Source organism: Pagrus major, chromosome 22, assembly GCF_040436345.1.
Source record: "Pagrus major chromosome 22, Pma_NU_1.0".
Classification (NCBI taxonomy): Eukaryota; Metazoa; Chordata; class Actinopteri; order Spariformes; family Sparidae; genus Pagrus; species Pagrus major.
Window position 1 is genome coordinate 21,995,187 of NC_133236.1, and position 20,696 is coordinate 22,015,882.

At 39.3% G+C, this 20,696-nt stretch overlaps 1 protein-coding gene across 1 annotated transcript; it reads left to right on the forward strand.

Annotated features, from left to right (window-relative positions):
* Window positions 1-4,460: 4,460 nt before the first annotated feature.
* LOC141017557 (scavenger receptor cysteine-rich type 1 protein M130-like) lies at window positions 4,461-17,087 on the forward strand. The gene is made up of 17 exons (XM_073492249.1): window positions 4,461-4,581; window positions 4,751-4,828; window positions 5,218-5,244; window positions 5,399-5,710; window positions 7,461-7,754; window positions 7,871-8,185; window positions 8,631-8,921; window positions 9,453-9,767; window positions 10,175-10,474; window positions 11,318-11,626; window positions 11,802-12,116; window positions 13,118-13,426; window positions 13,544-13,837; window positions 13,958-14,293; window positions 14,396-14,503; window positions 16,162-16,246; window positions 16,366-17,087. Exons 2-17 carry the CDS (start codon window positions 4,777-4,779, stop codon window positions 16,514-16,516), a joined length of 3,813 nt encoding a protein of 1,270 aa, XP_073348350.1. The 5' UTR covers window positions 4,461-4,581; window positions 4,751-4,776; the 3' UTR covers window positions 16,517-17,087.
* Window positions 17,088-20,696: the final 3,609 nt, after the last annotated feature.

Below are 20,696 nucleotides of genomic sequence, written 5' to 3' on the forward strand. Positions count from 1 at the left end.
TCTTGTTAATCCTCTTGCACCCCCTCAGATTTATCTTGGGGTTCACGCTGGCTGGGAACCACTGGTATAGAGAACTGTAGTTCTCAACATAGACACCCTTTCATTGTCAATTTCAGGGATTTTTCAATCACTGCAGTTACTCTGTGGTTCCAGCTAGAAACAAATACAGCAAAAACATAAAGAATGACAAAGGCAAGAAAATTTTAATCAAATTTCAAGTAGGGCTATGACTATAACTTAAGATAGCTACCAGTTCGATTTGGAACAGCAATTCCTTTGGAAAGACGCATTACGTCCTCACAAGTTGTACTGTATGTGTTAATGGCATCTTTTATTTCAACAGAAAATACTTGCATATAGATATTTATCAATTTATAAACAGGAAAGAGAAAAAAAAAAGTTTCAGGGTCCTGGTTCTCTGAATTTCTTTTGTCTTCTTCAGAAGTTAATCAATAGTCAAAAACAGATTTTTGTTTCCTCGAACTCTTGTGAAAAAACTACAGCATAAAAGGGAAGTTCAAGATGTGAGTTTCTTTATGAAATGGCGTAACATGCAACTGTAACCGGAGGCAAATTAAGGAAATTTGTTATGTGTGAACAACAGATGGCTTAACCAGGCAACTCAAAAATGCTGAATATGCAAGTCAGTGAGGAAATACCGCGTACAGCTTGCATGTGATCTGACAGGATGTTCTTGTGGACAAAAAGCAAAAAGAACATCATGTCATGAAAATTCACTGAGTTGAAAACTCATTAAAGTTAAAGTGCCAACAGACAGCTCTTTCTCCCTACCGTGTCCAAGTGGTATTATTGTTGGTGCCCCTGTTGCAAAGACCTGGATCGTCGATGTTGTCCTCAGAGTTGCAAATAACAACAACACAGGACAAAACGTGAGTTTATTCAATGACTTAGTCAGTCATAGAAATGGATCCCCAATTAATCTTCCTTTTCCAAGGTGACTGCATGCCCGGCAGCAGACAAAATTATATAGTGATAGCAAGGTTTATGGGGAACCAATGTAAACACTGATGGTTTCATTACTCTATATCCATTACATTGTGCATTCAACAATTACTTCATAATGATACCTTGAAGCAGAAAACTTGTCTGTTGCCAGTTTAAGGGTGCAATATATAACAATTGGCGTCTTGATGAATTCATATTCAAAACAAATAGGGGGCAGCATGAAGCCCCAATAACCGCTAACTGCTAAAGGTAGCTACCATTAGCTAGTTAGCTCAGTTAGCCATGCAGCTAGCAGTCCAGACTGGGAGCTCGGAGCACTAGGGCAGTGTTAGAGTTTACACTGCTAGCACAGGAGCTTTGGACCAAGACGGGCCAGGGCTAGCTGGTTAGCATGCTAATTTCAGTAGATATCTCTGCAACACAATACACAGACATTATGTTACTTTGCATTGTTGACAATTTTAATTAATATTTTAGTGTCTTCAACTAAAATTCGTACATATTGCACCTTTACCTGAAATCCTAAAGAAAACAAAACAACAAGCAAACAATTCATGTGTACAATTATGGGAAATTTGCCAATATATTCAATCAAAATAAAAACACATTGTCCGATATTGCTGATTTTGCATCCATTTTCAATGTCTTATTTTGGGCACTTTGAGATCAGATGGGGATGTTCATGCAGCATTAACTGTGGCTGCAAAGCATTGCAGTGGTGACATAAAGTTAGGTTGTTCCTTTGACACTTAACAGGAAGACATTGTAGAGAGGCAGTATTTTGAGGTTGATAACAGGAAACGAATAAATGTAAAATATACTGAAGCTCAGGCTTTCACAAGGGGAAGTGTTTGCCATTCCCAGTCCCGATGAGTCATGTTGACTATAAGATGCGGGACAAGAAGTGTTTCTGTCAGGTCAAGCATTTGTGAAAGAACAAATGGATTGAGGTCTTCAGAATTATTCTATTATTCTGATGAGCATAAAACTACACATTTTAAGGTAAGAAAAAAAATATTTGTAAATGAATAATAACAATGATAATAATAATAATAAAAACCTGTTAAATCTTTAAGTTTGTTGGAAATAACCTAACAGAGGAGGTTGCTTAACCATAATGGCCACAGATGTACAAAATTGGCATTATTCATTAATTTGCACCCTTTTAACATATGCTTTAAATGCATGATATAAAACAACATTTACATTAAAATCAGAAAAATACAATTGATTAATGTCAGGATTAAAATTAAAATAAGAATGGTACTGCCAAATATTTTTCAGTGTCCTGCAAAGCTCCGTTTTATAGTGGAAATGAATGTTGGATGGATTTTGCATTAATATTTTCAAATTGAAGTTGGTTGGTTGTACAAAAACGTGTCATTTTGTGTCCCTTGAACGAAACCCTTGAGCAAAAGCCCAGTAAGTCTAAATAAACAATAAAACATTTTATCATTTACTTTGCTGTAGATGCCTCGTAACACAAAAACAAATAATTCCCTTTTTAAAAATAGTTTTAAACACTTTTTTGTGTAAAGAATCTTGCAAGACATCGGAAATTATGTCTGTCTTTATTATTTTTCTACTTTTACTAGCTATTGAGGCTAAAAAAAATCAAAATATCATATCTCTCTCTCTCTCTCTCTCTCTCTCTCTCTCTCTCTATTACTCATGATTGGGTTTTATTCTTAATATGTTTAAAATGTCGAGTAAAAAAGCCTTTGGGTTGCATCAACACTGTTAAAGAAAACACCCCTTCAGAAATAACAAACCATTGTGGAGGTTGCATCATTTCTAGGAAGTGAAAGTATCTGATTTTAAGAAGTTTTTTTAAAGTTTCCTCTCCTTTAAAGACATTCAGTTATATAATGTCTGACAGAGGGCAACAAGCTAATTTTGTTGGTGCTGTTACCACAAAACTATGTTAAAAAGTTTTTTGTTCGAAATTTTTAATTATTACATATAAATATATAATTTACACATATTTAAGTCTATCATGAATGCACACCATGTGGTGTCATGAACTTCTCCACATAGCTAGTAATGGCTACCAATAACAATTTTTGTCAACTTGTTAGTGTCAGCCCTGTTACCATTTATAGAATGACAGGATTGATGTTTAAGTGATTTATGTAGTTTTATCAAGCACTCTTGCACTTTTCCTCTCCACACAAAGTCATGATTAAATAATCAGCTCACAGCAATAAACAGTCTGGAGGATGAGTTCAGTAGTCTCACAGCCTAAAGAAAGCTGCCCTGTAGTCTGGTGTAGTCAGCGGATAATTCTGTATCTTTGAAGCCAGTTATGCTGTTTTGCACCCAGCAATTATTCAAGCAATGCTGTTTAGCTCCCAACAATAAGTCAAGCAATGCTGTTTAGCTCCCAACAATAAGTCAAGCAATGCTGTTTAGCTCCCAACAATAAGTCAAGCAATGCTGTTTAGCTCCCAGCCATAGCACATTTTGCATACTTCGACCTCTTCCAATTTTGCCACCTACTCGTACTCCTTCAGCTGCTACTTGAAATAAATAAATAAAATAAAGTCAGAAACTCATACATGATTCATATTATCCAACCTTTAAAGCCAGCAATGCAGTTTAGCATCAGCTTTCAACGTCCAGCATTCACACCGCAATTTCTTCAGAAAATGCCTTCTCTAGTTTGCTAGTTTAATTGTGACCTGCAATCCCAATCCAAACAGGCTGAGTGAGTGTAATACGTGAATAGAAATAGATCATTATATATTTACAAAAATAAATTGTAATATGTATATTTTCTTTCTACTGTTTTTAGCAAGGATCAGCAAATGATCACAATCTGTTTAATGTTTTAAACTTAAAAAAGTTCCTGAAGCAGTGTAAGAAAGGTATAACTTTGTCAAGAAAAGTCTGTTACCAGCTCAAACTAATTACAGTGTGGTGTCACTTTTTTTTAACACATTTTATTTAGTGACTTAGATTTGTTTTCATGCTAAGTCATATCTTCCGTGGAGGCTTTCTTAAAGATCTTGTGATGTTGGGGAGATGAAGCAAATAAACAGCACATTGATTTAGCCTAGTTCAGACCACTTTATTGAAATTTAAAGAAAGCGGGAGGAAGGGCTTTGCTATGTGCAAATTTAACATAAAAGGACTGCTGTCAATAATGATCAGAGGTGGGAGGGGACGGATGGTTGGGTTTAGCAATGGGAGTCAGTGGTCAACTTCACCTTTTAATGTTTGCTCATAACGACTCTCCTTTTGAACTACATTTCCCTTTTATGTTTTGCAGCTGATCATTTGTAGTGTCTACTAATCAGTGTTCCTAACGTTCCATTTTCAGCATTATGTTACGTGTGGCTGGGTTTTCCTGCTGTAAATAATGTCTTTTTCAAATAGTAAGTAGATATTGTGTAAAAATGAAATCTCCTGTCATCCCCAGTCTTTAATGATTGATCCAAATGTCAACATACGTCCAGGTTGCAGTCCAAGTCCAGGCAGTCCCTTTTATTTGTAAAAAAAATCACTGGATCTGTACATGGGACTTCTATCCTTTGGATTTTTTAGATGTGATCATTTTTTTGTTTGAATTGTGAGTTCATTTTAATAGCTGCCCAGACTGGTTGAATTTAAAAGGTAAGAGGGGGACTTAGACACCGTCGCTGATTTTGACAAAGAAAAATACTGTATGGTTTTCTGAAATCAAGCATTTCTCGTTGCTCTGCTAACGACAGACACCACCATTTATTTATTTTTTTAAATGAGGAGTAACAATACTTATTTCCATCTTACTCTACCTTGACAGCATTTGACCCACTTTGAAGACACAATATGATCTTCACTCCTGCTGAAAAACAACATTTTGTTTGTTGTTTGTCATTAGGTGAGTTTCGGTGTTTCCAATTTTACTTCCACCATTTCACATTTTTCCCTTGACTTCAAATTTAAAAAAAATATGATTACAACAAAATGTTTGGTTGCATTCACAGGTACTTAGGTGAAAGTCTCAGAGTGTGTAACAAGAAAATAGTATTTTATTATGGAGAGTGTCTTTTATCAATTTTTTTAAAAAGTTGGACAATTATATCTGTGTCTGAGACCTTTATGAAAATGAAATGGTACATTCAAGGGGCTGATCTTGATTCATGATAAAGTCACACATTACAGCACTGACTGTTCTGTATTCATTGGACAATATTGTTTAAATATTGATGACAAATCTCTGGGTTATCAGGCTTAATTAGAACATTTTACCATATTTTTCTGCTGCAGGTCTACTGAGTCTATCACTGCTTACAGGTCAGTAAGTAAAATCTATATTTCATGCCTAAAAACCCATTTTTATATAGTATTTAGATATTCTGATTTCTACACCATGATATAATGAAAAGGACTTTCTTTATTGAGTTTTGAACAACCTACAGCTATTATGCTTTCCTTTTCCGATTTGCAGAATGTGACAAAATCAAGCTGGTTGGGCCTTCGCGTTGCTCTGGTCGAGTGGAGGTCTACCACTCTGACACTTGGGGAACGGTGTGTGATGATCAGTGGAGCACTGTCAACGCTGAGGTGGTGTGCAGAGAGTTAGACTGTGGGACAGTTCTTGAGGCCAAGAAAGGTGCTTTTTTTGGAGAAGGAAAAGAAGAGATCTGGCTGGATGATGTGCAGTGTGCTGGTCATGAGTCGTCCCTCCTTAAGTGCCAACACAGACCATTTGGGCAAAATAACTGTGGCCATGGTGAAGATGCTGGAGTTGTCTGTTCGGGTGAGGCTGAGTTCAATCACTTATCTCAGTTTATGTTTGCTTTACTTGACCCATTTAAAACATTTAATCAAATAGCACCCTTCGTACCTTTGTTACGGGAATAGTTGGACATTTCTGGAAACATGCATGTTTGCCCTCTTGTTAAGAGTTGAGAGATTGAACATCTGTCAATAACATCTGCCTATTATTGCCGGCACCACTGTTGTCAAGACAACTGGGTCATTTCTGTTCTCAGAGTTGCAAATAACAACAGCACAGGACAAAACAAGAGTTTATTCAATAATTTAGTCTATAATGGAAATGTATCCCCATTTAAACTTCCTTTTCCTGGCTGACCACGTGCCTAGTCAAAACTGGCAGTTTGTCTAAAATGTCCCTGTTGTGTAGATAGCAAAGACACAGTACATGAAATAAACACAGGTGTAACATCAGAAAGGTCGGAACAGCATGTTTTACTATACTGTACAACTTCACATGTTACGGTTACATCAGAAAATGACAACAGAAACAAACGAGTTTGCTAATTTCTCACATCTCTACAATCCAAATTAACGTCTAGTTTTCTACCTGGAAGTAACTGTTGTTGTTTATGCAATGTCACAGTGACTCGGTCTATAGGTGCTGGTAGGTGGCTAAGCTAAGCTAAAATGGCTGTAGCCTTATATTTATTGGGCTGATGATAGAATGTTACCAATCTTCTTATCTCTTCACCAGTGAGTGAGTGAGCATACTTTGACTTTTGCTTTAACTATTAATGAGGCATTAACCTGAAATTACAGTTAACATCACAAAATCTGGCACTGCAAGTACCTTCCTCAAATTATATCAAGACCAGAAATGGGAACTGAGATTGAGAAATCCAGCTGTGGAGAAAAGCCGCTAACACAGCATTTATTTTAGCAACTGAGTATATTATTGCATCTCGTAGTCAGAGACAATAGATTGTATTATCAGTTCACGATTTGTTTTCTGCTTTGTGATGATTGCTAACTGTGCTTGAAATGCTTTTGCAGCAGAGGCACAACAGCAAGGTCAGCGTGTTATTGGCTGCTACAAATGTATAGGGCACAGGGCAGAAGGTAGAGTTTGGGGATAAACAGCCACCAGATTACCCATTTGATTGTGTCCTTCTCCTCGAGTCACCTTCATTCTACATCATGGTGTTTATTATTGGACTCCCGTAATATTGGGGGACAAATTAAAATCAGCAGAGGCAGACGTTTCCCGATTTTTAGTCCATAGTGTGGGTCAAGCTCCAAAAACGCTTGGTCCTGCACTTCCCACATTGCAAGTCAATAGTGTCTTTGGTTAGGCATCATCTTATTACATCATCAAGGTGATTTTTGTAGACTTTGGAAAGCTCCCTTAAGGTTTTCAGAGGCTGAGTCTTACTCCTCCTGTTGAGCAAACTGAACCTGAAATTTTAAAAACAAAGTGGCCCTTTAAAAATATATTTCTGCCACTGCTGTGGACATCTTACAAGATTTGTTGGCTGACTTTCAGATTACGTAACATGACAGTTTTGTGTTGAAACTGTCAAATGTGATATTTATTTGTTAATACTTGCTACCATACAGTACAAAGATTTAAAGGCTTTTTTTACTGTTAACTTGACGAATGGACGTGGTCACATGTGAACAACTCAGAAATTTTGGTTCTTGGCTGGTATTCATTCCCTTCTACTTTAAGGGGTTTGGTTAAACAAAAGACTATCTTGATTTAATTATATTTCTACCTATATGATTTGCAGATCATGTGAGGGTGGTCAACGGAAGCAATCGGTGTAATGGCAGATTGGAAGTCTACCATGAGGACAATTGGAAACGAATATGCAGCAGTGACTGGGGCAAGGCAGAAGCTGACGTGGTGTGCCGAGAGATTAACTGTGGCACCGCTGTCACTCCGACAGAAGATCTACATTTTGGAGAGGCACGTGACATGGTTGGAATCAAGACCTCCTGTTTTGGAAATGAGAGCTCTATCTCACAGTGCAGGCTTCAAGAATTCAAGGAAAGCTGTGTTGATGCTACGATTTTCTGTGCAAGTGAGTCAAAACTACATCTGTAAATTTGTAGAGAACTTCACATGGTTAGACTGTCTGCTGTTGTGGAGGATTTCTGAGCAAACATGGCCCTTTGCTTTTTCTTTTCCACCTGACAGACAGTAAACCAATTCGGCTGATGAATGGGACAAATCGATGCAACGGCCGAGTGGAACTCTTCCACGATGGACAGTGGGGAACAGTTTGTGATGACAGATGGGGCATGCAGGAAGCAGCTGTGGTGTGCCGCGAGATGAACTGTGGGAATGCGCTCTCAGTCAAGTACAATGCCTTCTTCGGCAGAGGTCGGGATCAGGTTTGGTTGGACGATGTTGAGTGTTCTGGTCAGGAGAAATCCCTTGCTGACTGCCCGCACAGAGGTTTGGGAGAACACGACTGTGACCACAATGAAGATGCTGGTGTTGTATGCTCAGGTAACACATACCATCCTGTCTGTTGTCAAAAATGTCAAGTACTTGAATGAAATCAGGTTGGTCAGAATCCTGATATGTGCATTTGTGTGCCATGGTGATGCATGCATGCATGTATCTACTGTATGGGCATGTAAACCCCTGCTAAGGACTTTTATTAAACATTACTTACAAATTTCTTTTTTAGCAAGAATATATTTTCAAACGTGTACCATGTTAGAAAATCCTCTGCAGCCACTCACAATTATACTTTGCTGTTCCTCTTTTTGTGGTTGTTCTTGGTGTCACATCACAGATTTAGAAGCACTACTATCTGTTCTCCTTTCCACAAAACCTATCATCCTGAAAAGCATAAGGAAATACTACATCTCACTGCTGAACTAATAACGTTCTTCTCCAACATTTTAAATACAATAGTTAACCCTGACCCTCACTGCTTCCTTTCCAGCCTCAGTCAGATTGTACAACGGGACTAACCGCTGCTCTGGCAGGGTGGAGGTCTCCCAGGGTGGCCAATGGGGGAAAATTTGTAACAGTAACTGGGGCCAAAAAGAGTCTACAGTGCTGTGCAAGGAACTCGGCTGTGGACCTCCAAAAAATACTCACGAAAACTTCCAGTTTGGTGACACCAGACTGAAAGGGTATACGAGCACATGCGCTAGAAATGTGAGCTCTATCTCCGACTGCACATTTCTGCCAATCACAGGGACATGTGAAGGTGTTTCTCTTTCATGTACAGGTAAGACGATGTAAGGCAAGAGACGTCTGTCTTCTCTCAAATATACTGGAACTAGATATAAATAAATACATTGGAAAAAACTCAACAGCAATGTGTCTCTCCAGAAATTATGACTCGGCTATTCAAGATAATCCTCACTTGTTGTGAGCAGTTTCATCAAGACGCTATTTTCTTTCTCCTGAACTATACCTGCAAATATTATCACCACGCAGAAGAGAACATGAGTCTAATTATGGACGAGAGGCTCGTGCTGGTGACAGCTGGTGACAGCCGAGCTGTAACGTTAGCTCGCCTAGTTAGTTATACTCAAAACTGCTCACAACAATGCCTGTGGATTACCCTGATTAAGCTGGCAATAAGACATTGTTATTGAGTTTTTCCAGATGTATTTCTTTGGTGCTTCGAACACCACAAACTGAGTGCCATCTAGTTCCATTATATTTGAATGAAGGCAGACATCTCAAATAAATAGCACAACAGATAAGAAATAAAGTACTGGATTACTTTAAACGTTGTTGGTTCTTTCCTCAGATATTCCACCAATAAGGCTTGCCAATGGCACTGACCGATGCTCTGGCAGAGTGGAGGTTATGCATGACGGCCAGTGGGGAACAGTGTGTGATGATGAGTGGGACCTCAGAGATGCAGAAGTGGTGTGCAGAGTCATTGACTGCGGAACAGCTCAGACGGCCAAATCGAGTGCCTTCTTTGGTCCAGGCCAGGGAGACATCTGGCTGGATGATGTCGGCTGCCACGGTAACGAGACGTCCCTCATGCACTGCCGACATCCAACCCTCGGGGAAAATAACTGTGGCCATGGCGAAGATGCTGGCGTGGTGTGCTCAGGTATCATCCTTGTTGGGTTGTTCATTCTTCTTTATTAGTGCATTATTTACTTATTTCACAAAGTGTTTCCATGCTTACATTGATCTGTTGCCCATAATGCCTCCGATGAATATTTTGCTGATTATGTCATCACTGTTGGACTCATTATGGACAGTTTCAAAACAAATGATCAAAATCAATACAGCAGAACCAGACATATTGCTTTTTAAAAAACTGGTTCCTACATTACCCACAATGCAACTTAGCCACTGAGTGACATCACTGGCGGCTACTTTTCAGATTGCATGCAGCTTCCTCTGGAGCCACAAAAGGCTTTATACTAGAGTTACCCTTTAATCAGATGTTTCTTTCAAAAGTGTCAAAACACCGACTAACTAATTGCTCTTTCTCTCTGTTTTGCTTTGCAGCCACCATTAGACTTATTAATGGGACTGGCCAGTGCTCAGGCAGGGTGGAGTTCTCCCACAGTGACCAGTGGTCATCAGCATTTAACGTTAACTGGGGAATGAATGAAGCTACGGTGGTGTGCAGAGAGATGAACTGTGGAGATCCTGTCAAGTTCACTGGATCATATGGTCAAGGCGTCGCTCAGAGAGGGTATAAGGTCAGTTGTAGCGGCAGAGAGAGCTCTCTCTCACAGTGCACACTGAGAGAATATGTCCGGACCAGCCACGATCGTATTGAAGAGGCAGCTGTCGAATGTTCAGGTAAGACTTGGTGATGAATTGAAATTTGAATTCCTTCACTTATTGTGAAAAGAGATAGAACTACATGGCAAAACAACTCTCGTGCACATCTCATACATTTTCATTTTGTAAATTATGGTCAAATGCTTAGAGTAAAGTGGACAGATAAGCAGGGAATGCTTCAGGGAGCGCCTACCTTGTGATTGACAAGTCTCTACTGCGGTGTGTCCTCGGGTTCTCAGTCTGATCCAGTCAGGCCCGAAACCATTATCATTGTGATAGAGTGGAGAAATGCGCTGGCTTGTTTGTAAGTCTTTAAACTAATGGCAATTGTCTTGGCTGTGCAGACTAAAAGATGACACCATAATGTCATAAAATACAAAAAAAAAATAGCAAAAACACCCCCAAAAAACCAACACCTTGCATAGGGCCCCCACAAAGCTACGAAAGGCCCTGCTCAGGATGCAGTAATAGAGTTGTTGCTAAATAGTAACGTGTAGACAGTGGAAAGGTTTGCTTCCTGTAAGTCAGATCAAGCAATGAATAGTCCAATAACTTAATAACTCATTTATGTGAATATTCCCTCCATTCCCCCCTGATTCAAATAATAAAACAGATAATTGATGTAGTCAAGACATAACTGAAGCATTGCTCAAATCACAGATGGGACTAAGCAAGGACCAACAGTGATGTTGCATGTTCCAGTTGGAATTGAAGCAATTCCTATATTCCATGCCTGCCCACACAGTTATTGCACCGATTAAATTACACAACATACATTGTCAGTCTGTAACAAAAAGCACACAAACATCAAAATCAGACTGCATGTACCGTATAAATTCACAGAAGAACTGTCATTCTCAGGTAATGTGAGGTTGTCTGGTGGGCACAGTCGCTGTGTTGGAAGAGTGGAGTACTACGACAAAGGCCAGTGGGGGACTGTGTGTGGTGAATCCTGGGACATGAACGATGCAACGGTGGTGTGCAGACAGCTGGACTGTGGGAGGGGTCATAAGATTACCACCATCGCTGAGTATGGCATTGGCACAGGACAGACCTGGATTGATCAAATTGAATGCAATGGATTGGAGTCGACACTGGCTCAGTGCCCACAAAGACCGTTCAGAGACAGAACTTGCAACACCACCTCCGTTGCTGGTGTTGTCTGCACAGGTAAGAAAAATCTACAAAAAAATACAATGGATTAAACAATCTTGTTTGTTGATGTTTAGCAGTATCCATATTTTTTTGTATTATTCAGCTTTTTTCACTTAGTTTTACCAAACTTGTTTAGCCACTCTCAATCTTCTGATACCAGATAATCATTTTAGTTTACTTTATTTCACAGGAAGTTTGGAAGTCCGGTTGGTCAACAGTAAGGATGAGTGCTCTGGCAGGGTAGAGGTCCGTCATGGTGATGTTTGGCAAACGGTGTGTGACACAGACTGGACTCTGAGTAAAGCTCAGGTGGTTTGTGACCAGCTGGAATGCGGAAGCGCATTGAACGCTCCAGGCGCTGCCCATTTTGGCCAAGGCAGTGGATCAGTGGTGGAGGCCAGCGATTCATGCTTTGGCAACATGACATTTCTTCAGCAATGCTCAGTCAACGGTTTCCAAAGCTCAAGGTGTGGGCATGACCATGATGCTGGTGTCCAATGTGCAGGTAAAGCCTTTTAAACATCTGTTTCACAATTGCATTGTGTTTATATACCGCAAGTTAAAACAGTAGAGTGGGAAATCAATGTATTTATTTGTTCATCCAGGCGCAACATGATGATTAAAATCCCCCTAGATATAGATATAGATATACCTGGCCACAAGCTCTAGTGATATCTTAATCTTTAAATCTAACGCTCAGCAAATAAGTGAATTAGAATATTTTTCACAATATTTCTCTGCTTCAATATTTTATTTGGCTTGCATAAGTGACACATTCAGTCATTTCCACATCATTATAGTTTTGCTATTAATGGAGGCCTATAATGCTTTTTTGTTTTTTTTTCCCTTTCCTTCAGTGTTTTATATAGGTTCTTGTCCATGTAAATGATCTTGAAAGTTAAAAAGGTCAAAGTATGCAGGAACAGAAGCTAGAAAACACTGCTCCTGAAACACCTCATCAGTTGTCCCGCCTTTATTTCTGGGACTTTGTGACACATCTGCATATTTTATGCCTAGTGGCTAGTTTGGCAAACAATAATTGATTTAGCACAGCTGCCCTGTTGTTGTTAGCAGTGCTTGGTCAGGCATGTCTGAACTGAGCAGTCAGAGCAGACTGGGTATTCAGGAGGGGGGGCCTTAAAGAGACAGGAGCTAACAAGAGTGTTTCAGTGAAGGGGGATACAGTGCTGCAGCACTGGACAGTATGAGAAAAAATCATGTGTTTTTTGAGCATTAAAGCATGTAAACCTGTTCTAGTAGAAACCCAAAATAAAGGTAAAATGAGCATCATATGTCTCCTTTAAAATGAACTTGATGAGAATGATGCGACAAGCAGTGTTTTCAATATATAATATGAAATGTCTTTACATTGTTTTAAATTGAAAATCTAGCCATATCAATACACATGAATGCAATTCAATAATCCAAATACACTTTTACAATTGTATATAAAAGCATGTTTCAAGGATTGTCACATTCTCACTTTATTTCTGTCTTCATATGCAGCACAGATCCGGTTGGTCAGCGGCTCAAGTCAGTGCTCTGGCAGAGTGGAGATCTTCTATAAAAGCCAGTGGGGAACTGTGTGTGATGATGAATGGGAATTGGCCAATGGCGATGTGGTATGTAGACAGCTTGGCTGCGGTCATGCAGTTTCTGCTCCTACAAGTGCCCACTTTGGTAGAGGCAGTGGTCCAATATGGATGGATAATGTAGAGTGTACAGGCCAAGAGTCTGCTCTCTCACACTGTAATCACAACGGATTCGGAGAAAATAACTGCGGGCACGGTGAAGATGCTGGTGTTATCTGTTTAGGTAAGAGGCCTGGCTCATTCTGACTCTGTGAATGAAGTCTTTAGCTCTCAAATGGCATTAGATAAAGCTGCGCCAGCTTTTATGACCGAACTTATGAAAGCTTACTCTCTGTTTCAGGTGCTCTAGATAAGCCCCAAATCACTTTCAGTCCGGCTACAGAAGTAAAATGGGGTGACAAAGTTGAAATCACCTGCACTGTCGTATCAGAACACCTGGGTGGGACATTCGTCCTGAAAAAGATGGAAGGAAATTTTCAAATGGAAAAATACTCCGAAAACGAAGCTGCAACCTTTGTCTTCCCTTCAGTGGACTTCAGTCAAAAGGGGTCATACTACTGTGAATATCAGAAGAAATTGCCCAATCAAGTCATCTATTATCCCCAGGGGAATGTAGCTGAACTCTCCATCACAGGTCAATAATTTTGTGCTTTGTTTGTCCGCCTGAACATAATTGAAGGAAATTTGACTGTGCAAGATTGCAAACATAAATATGATCTCTATGAATTTGTAAAATTCTTTGTCTGTTCTGCAGTGAAAATGGACATACCCAGAATCTCCCTGACATCTCCTTATGCAATGGTGATCTACAGCCCAGACAAAATATCGGTCGACGAAGGCAGCAGCTTCTCCGTCACCTGCTCTACTCATTCGACATATTCCGGAGGTTACTTCTATCTGAGAAAGTCCAATATGACCACCACAGAGGCAAAGCCTGCATTTGGCCACTCTATCTTCTACCTGGCAACCTTTGACTTCCCTTCAATAGAGTACAAGAACCAAGGAGAATATAGCTGTGTCTTTGGTGTTAACATCTCCAGCATGTCCTTCTGTTCGGTTCCCTCAAAGTCACTACAAGTCAATGTAATCGGTGAGACTCAAAAGCCCTTCAGCGTTCGTCTTTCTATAGTGATTATGGCTAGTTTCCCCCTTTGCTAACACTATTACTTCTTCTTTCTTTTAATCCCTACAGCAGCCTCGTCCTCCTCAACTGTCACAGGAGTTGTGATTGGGTTACTGCTAGTGCTACTTGCGCTGGGGGGAGGCTACTGGCTCTGGAGAAAGAGAGGTCTGGGTGCTGGTAAGTGGCAGACACACACTTTTTATAATACAATCAACTACATATTTTGATAGCACGAAACCATTTTCTTTCCAGTCTCCCTGCACAGATGCACGGTAGCTAATGTAGCCAACATTAGCAAAGCTAGTTGCTTGTTTACTCCCTTTATGTTGATGTCCACGTTCTTTCCCCCGTATAACGTCATTTCTAAGTGAATTCGAGTGAATTCCGTAAATTGAATGTACTTCAAATTGTAAGAAATATAATTGAGTGCTGCATTCACTATTCGAATGCATTGTTTTTTGTTATTAATGTGTTGGCTAATGTGAGTGAATATCAATAATGTCATCTTTGTTTGACAACTTAAAGCTACGTTAACAGTGTTGCCTTCACAGCTTTCTGGCCTTAACGAGTGAGGTGGCACGAGGTGCTTCTATCACGTCTGATGAACAATAACGTTCAATGTGCTAACATTAAGCTCTAACGTTACAATATCAAACGCGATGCCTCCCTCCTCCTCATCACTGGGCTTGCCAGTGTCTAAACTTTATTACTTAGCAAGAAAGCTGTCAGTTTAAAGCAACATAATGTAACTTTCTCCCCCTCTAAAATAACAGCTTCAAAATCATTTCAGTGTGATAGGGTGAATGGTGTCGCTGTCACAGCCACTTCGCCCCCTATCACTTGTTTCTGCACTATGTTACTTGAGTGAGAGGGTAGGATCACATCGTTACATACATGTTTACTTCAGCATACAAGTTTTCAACGCATTACATTTTTTTGTTTGCAGTACGCACCTAATCCAAAAAGACTACGTTTTGTGGCCCACTGAATATGTGTAGTAGTGTTAATCCCGTCATGCCTCTGGCCAATGTGAACCAATCCTGAGGTACAAAATGGATGTGCATACAAAAAGTAAAAATTTACCATGTTTATAGCTGGAGGCGTCCTGTCAACACTTACTCATATATCTCTATTACAGCAGTGGTCGGTAGAGAAAATGCTATGTGGGCTTCAGGGTTTTTTTCCTTGCAATACTGCAAGTGGCAACTTGGAAAAAAATTGCAGCAAGGTGGTTAATTCAGCTCCGATCACATTAGTTCTGTATATGCACATCCTTGAGAGCAGGATCCTCCTGTTTGCTCCTATGGTGATTACCGGACATAGCAGCATAGCAAGCGTTCATGTGGTGAAGTAGAGAGGTGAGAGGAGATGTGCCAAGCGCAAAACGGCCAGGTAGTTGGCTATAAGGGCGACAATGCTTACAGCAGCTTCAAGCAGGCACTACAAAAACAACAATATGTAAGCCAGACATAATTATATCCAAAAACTGCAGTCCCCCTCAACTCTAGGAAGTGCTGTAGCATCATTCAGCTCATTGTTTTGGTTTTACGACCATCAACTTTACTGTTGTGGTTCAGTCCTTCAGCTGCACCAGACTGCAGACAGACAAAATTACACGTTTGGCACAACAACTTAAGATGGGGATATTATGTTAGTGTTGTTCTGGCAGCTTGTTGCGCTGACCCCAAGTGACTAAAAAAATAATAAATGCAGGTCTAAAGATGACATAGCTGTAAACAAGTTGATCTGGATTTCACCTGGATATCATTCATCTCAAGATGTGTTTTCAAAAATAATGTCTGCTGTAGTCATGGTGATTTTATGCTCACTTTCAGGTACCTTGGTTCAGTTTAGTAACAGGTTTGGAGGAGCAATAAAAGAAGATGTAGATGAAAGAAGCAATGGAGCATTCGATGGAAGGTATTTAAAAAAGAGAATGAATCTGATGCTATTTGCAAAGATACACTTACTGTGTTTTACATCAAATGACTTGAAAGACATCCAAGCGATTGCATTGTCTCTCTCCTTATCTCCCTCAGTACTCGCACTATCCAAGTAAATGAGCATGTGTACAGTCGCAGCCTGGGAGAGAAGAAGGCTGATGCTGATTCGGATAACGCTGTCGAGAGGGTCCCTGAAGACCTGGCTGGGAGAGTGTGTTACGAGCTTGAACCACTTGTTCTCTCTTGATGACAGAATGACTCAAGAAATGTGGTGCGATTTCTCTAAATTTAAAGAGCAATTTTCAGGTCTATCACACCTGTAACCACACCCAGAAAGTGATGTCACTGCGTACTAACGCGACCTTGGAGGAAACAAAATTTTCAGCTGGTGTGCATTTTTTCTTTAAGCTAGACCATAGGAACATTAGGGACCTGTTTTAAATTTGTTGTTACACCTCTTTTTATGTAAACAAATAATTCAGAAATCTACCAACTTTACATGAACTAGATGCTGTGTGACTTGCTGTATCAAATTATATATAGAAAAAGATTTAGAAAATCCACTTAGCAGAAATTGAATAAAGTGATTTTTTTGATAACAAACATGAGGCTTGTGTAAACTGGCAATTGTGTGCTTCTAACATTTATTTACTTGTTCCTGCAGTGATTTTGTTTGTTCCTGTGAGATTCTGATAATCACAAAGTTTAATGCCATTGATATACAGGAAGATACTGATTACATTGTCTTTGTGTTACCTGATAATCTGTTTTTTTGGTGTAAGTGAGTGGTCTTGAATAAATTTGTTTTTCTTACCTTATGATTTGGCGTTTTTATTTTTGGAAGTGAGTAACAAATACTATTTTTCTTTTTTTAATCAAAGCTGTTTGCAGGATGCATGGTGATGAGGTAATGTTAAGACCACAGAGCAGCTTCTTTCCTCTGGCTGTGAGACCCATCAATTCATCCTCAGCACTGCACTACAAAAAATAGTTTTAATTTTATGATGGAATCTGACCTGCTGACTGGTATTAAGAATAACTATAATAACTCCATAGAAATAGCCAATCTTCTGATTTATTGACTTCCATTATAACTAAGATATGACTAAGCGTCTAAGGAAGTTGAATATTTTGAAAGAATTTTATGGGATTTGAAAGATGAATAACACCTTGAATGTAGACAAAATGTGGAATATTTCAAAGTTTGAATTTTAGTTTCTATCTGGAGGCATGAATGAGTAACTAGTTTAATTGTGATGTGCAATCCCAACTCAAAAAAGTTGATTGAATGTAAGACATAAATAAAAACAGATCATCATATATTTACAAAAAATTGTAAAACGTTATATAGTCTTTCTACTGTTTTTAATTGAGTACTTGTCGAAAAGGATCAGCAAATGATCACAATCTGTTTTACGTTTTGCACAGCGTCTCAACATTCAAAAAAGAAAGTTTCTGCAGCAATATAAGAAAGGCATGATTATGTCAAGAAAAGTCTGTTACCAGCTCAAACTAATTACAATGAAGTGTCACTTTTATTGAACACATTTTATAAAGTGACTTAGATTTGTTTTTTCATGCTAAGTCATATCTTCTGTGGAGGCTTTCTCAAAGATCTTGAGCTGTTGGGGAGATGAAGCAAATAGACAGCACACTGATTTAGCCCAGTTCAGACCACTTCATTGAAATTTAAAGAAAGGGGGAGGAAGGGCTTTGTCAGTGGTCAACTAAAAAAAATGGTTATTGTGGTTTATGTTTTTGTATTACAACAAACACATGAACAAAAAATAAGACAGAACATTGCAGATAGACAGAGGGATAACAGATGTAGCCTGTAGCTAGCAGATGTGGGTTTATAAATGTATTGCTGCTATTAATATATGTATGGTTAATCTGGCGATTGATTCCAAAATGTCCTATGTTTTGAAAGGCCATTGAACGCCTCAGGTCTCTCTTTTTTGGGTTCTCATTTGTTTGGGCAGCTGTCAATCATTTTCTCTTATTGGGGATTAACCTGTCGGATTGTTAGAGGGGCGGGACTAGAGGGAAAGCGAGGGAAATGCGGAGAGAAAGAGCTGCGGAGAGAAACGGAAAGACTTTAAGACCGAGCAAACTTTCAAATAACTTTATGAAAAAGTATTTTTTACCGTTATTAACCGGGAGTTTATGCGAGTGTTTGCTTATTTTGTGCGACCGAGTGTGTTTTAAAAGTGAGGGCTCATTACTGGCGCAAGCTGAAGGCAAGGATCTGACCATTGCTAGCGGTTAGCATCGCCAGCTGCTAATCAGGAGAGGTTGGGACATTGGACGTTGCACTGAGAGCTCCGGCATGCCGCCATCACTGGTACCAACTGAAACACTACAAAACCCCCCAGGGTATCACTATTTTGAAGGTTTCTAATGTGTGTGCTTTTCTTGGTTATGGGGTGATTCAAAACAATGGAAAAAGATACGAGCCACAAGGTTTAGACATTAAAACTGTTCATTATTGCTAAATCCTTGTTTGAAGGTGTTTTTTCATGCTGATGATGTTTATATTAGATAAGAGCTATAGTTACGGTTGAAGTAAAGTGCATGGGAAAATTAATGGTCAATAACAGCATAGTTGCAATTAATAAACTAGCCAGGCCTCTCGGCAATTTAGCCAAAGTCATTTTCAATGTGTGTTAATAATTGTAAAAACATCCCAAAATATAAATTTTAGTAGCTCTCACCAATTCCCTCCCATGCAGTCTGATACATAAAAGGGGTATTCATGAAAATCATAAAACAGAGCTGGGTGAGAGGGCTACATGAAAAAGAGGCTGGGTTACAAGTCCTTGAAAACCTTAGAGAGATCTTCTGATTCATATAACTTGAATCAAATAAAACTGTCCATTACTGAAACTCAATGCTATTGGTCCAGGTGCAGGAGGGAATAGGACAATCCTCCAAACAATATATAAACATAACAGAGAAATCATTTATGGGTCAGATAATATTTCCATTTTTTCCAGTACATATCCAATGTTTGTCACATTTTTCAGTCTGTGTCAGAGAGAAAGTCAACCGTACCATTATGTAGATTCTCGGCTGCTGGACCCTCTGCCCCGCTGTTTGACAATCATATGTCCCATTGTTTGATACCAGCTGGGGAATAACAGCTCTCTTTCTCTGTTTTATCTGGTTATGTAGCAGCAATTGCAAAAATATTTGTGTCTTTCTACCGAATAGACAGTCCACTTTTATGCAAGGACCATCTTTGCAGCGGTTAAGCACTTCTCTAAGTTAAAGTACCACAAAAGTAAAAGTACGCCCTCATTAAATGCGCACTATGTAGTTTTGGGAAATAAATTTTAATCAGAAGAGAAAGATCTTCATTGAATGATTTTTTTAATGCCTAAACAAACTAAATAAGATAGATAGATAGATAGATAGATAGATAGATAGATAACTTTATTAACCCCCGAGGGAAAATGGGTAGCAGCGGGTACATTCAAGTACAAATACAATCAAAATACAAGGGCAGATACTATATACAATAAAATGCTTGAGGAGTTGTAAAATAAAATAAAATGCTGAGGTATCGTGGAGTACAGGTAAGTTGAACATAAGGTGCAAGAGGATAAGGTGCAGTTTTATTTACATTAAAAATAATTTAAAGCACAAAAATTATTTGTTTGTTTTGGAATGAGCGTTAAAAAGCCAGATGGCACCAGGAAGGAATGATTTCTTGTGCCGTTCCTTTAGGCAGCGGGGTTGAATGAGTCTGTTGCTGAAGCTGCTCTTAAGCTTGTCCAGAGTTTTGTGGAGGAGGTGAGAGGCATTGTCCATGATTGCCAGCAGTTTTGCCAGCATTCTGTCCTCTACCACCTCCTCCAGGGTGACAAGCTTAGAGCCAACAACAGACTCTGCCTTTTTGATGAGTTTGTTCAGTCTGTTGGCGTCCTTCGCTTTGATGCCCGCACCCCACCCCAGGACACCACAGCGAAGAAGATGGTGATTGCAACAACAGACTGATAGAACATCTGGAGCATCCGGTTGCAGACATTGAGCAGACACCTGAGCCTCCTCAGGAAGTAAAGCCGGCTCAGGTCCTTCTTGTAGACTGCCTCTTCTCCTTTTGAACTATATTTCCCTTTTATTTTTTGCAGGAGATTGTTCTCCCTAAAAACCTACACAGATCCATATCCTCATACACTGTTCTTTTTACTACATATTTCTCCTTTATCGCACCATGCACTTGAGTTTATGCACCATGCACTTGATTTTATGTATTCTTGTATGTATTCTATTCTTGTAAAGTGTCTTTGAGAGTTTTTAAAAGCGCTGTACAAATAAAATGTATTATTATTATTATTATTATTATTATTATTTGTAGTGTCTACTAATCGGTGTTGCTATCAATCCAGTTCCAGCATTATGTTACATGTGGCTGGGTTTTCCTG

Coding starts and splice junctions, on each gene's coding strand:
- LOC141017557 (XM_073492249.1), top strand. CDS start 4,777: ATGATCTTCACTCCTGCTGAAAAACAACATTTTGTTTGTTGTTTGTCA. Junction 8,186..8,630: donor TGCTGGTGTTGTATGCTCAG/GTAACACATACC, acceptor CTTCCTTTCCAG/CCTCAGTCAGATTGTACAAC. Junction 14,294..14,395: donor ACTACAAGTCAATGTAATCG/GTGAGACTCAAA, acceptor TAATCCCTACAG/CAGCCTCGTCCTCCTCAACT.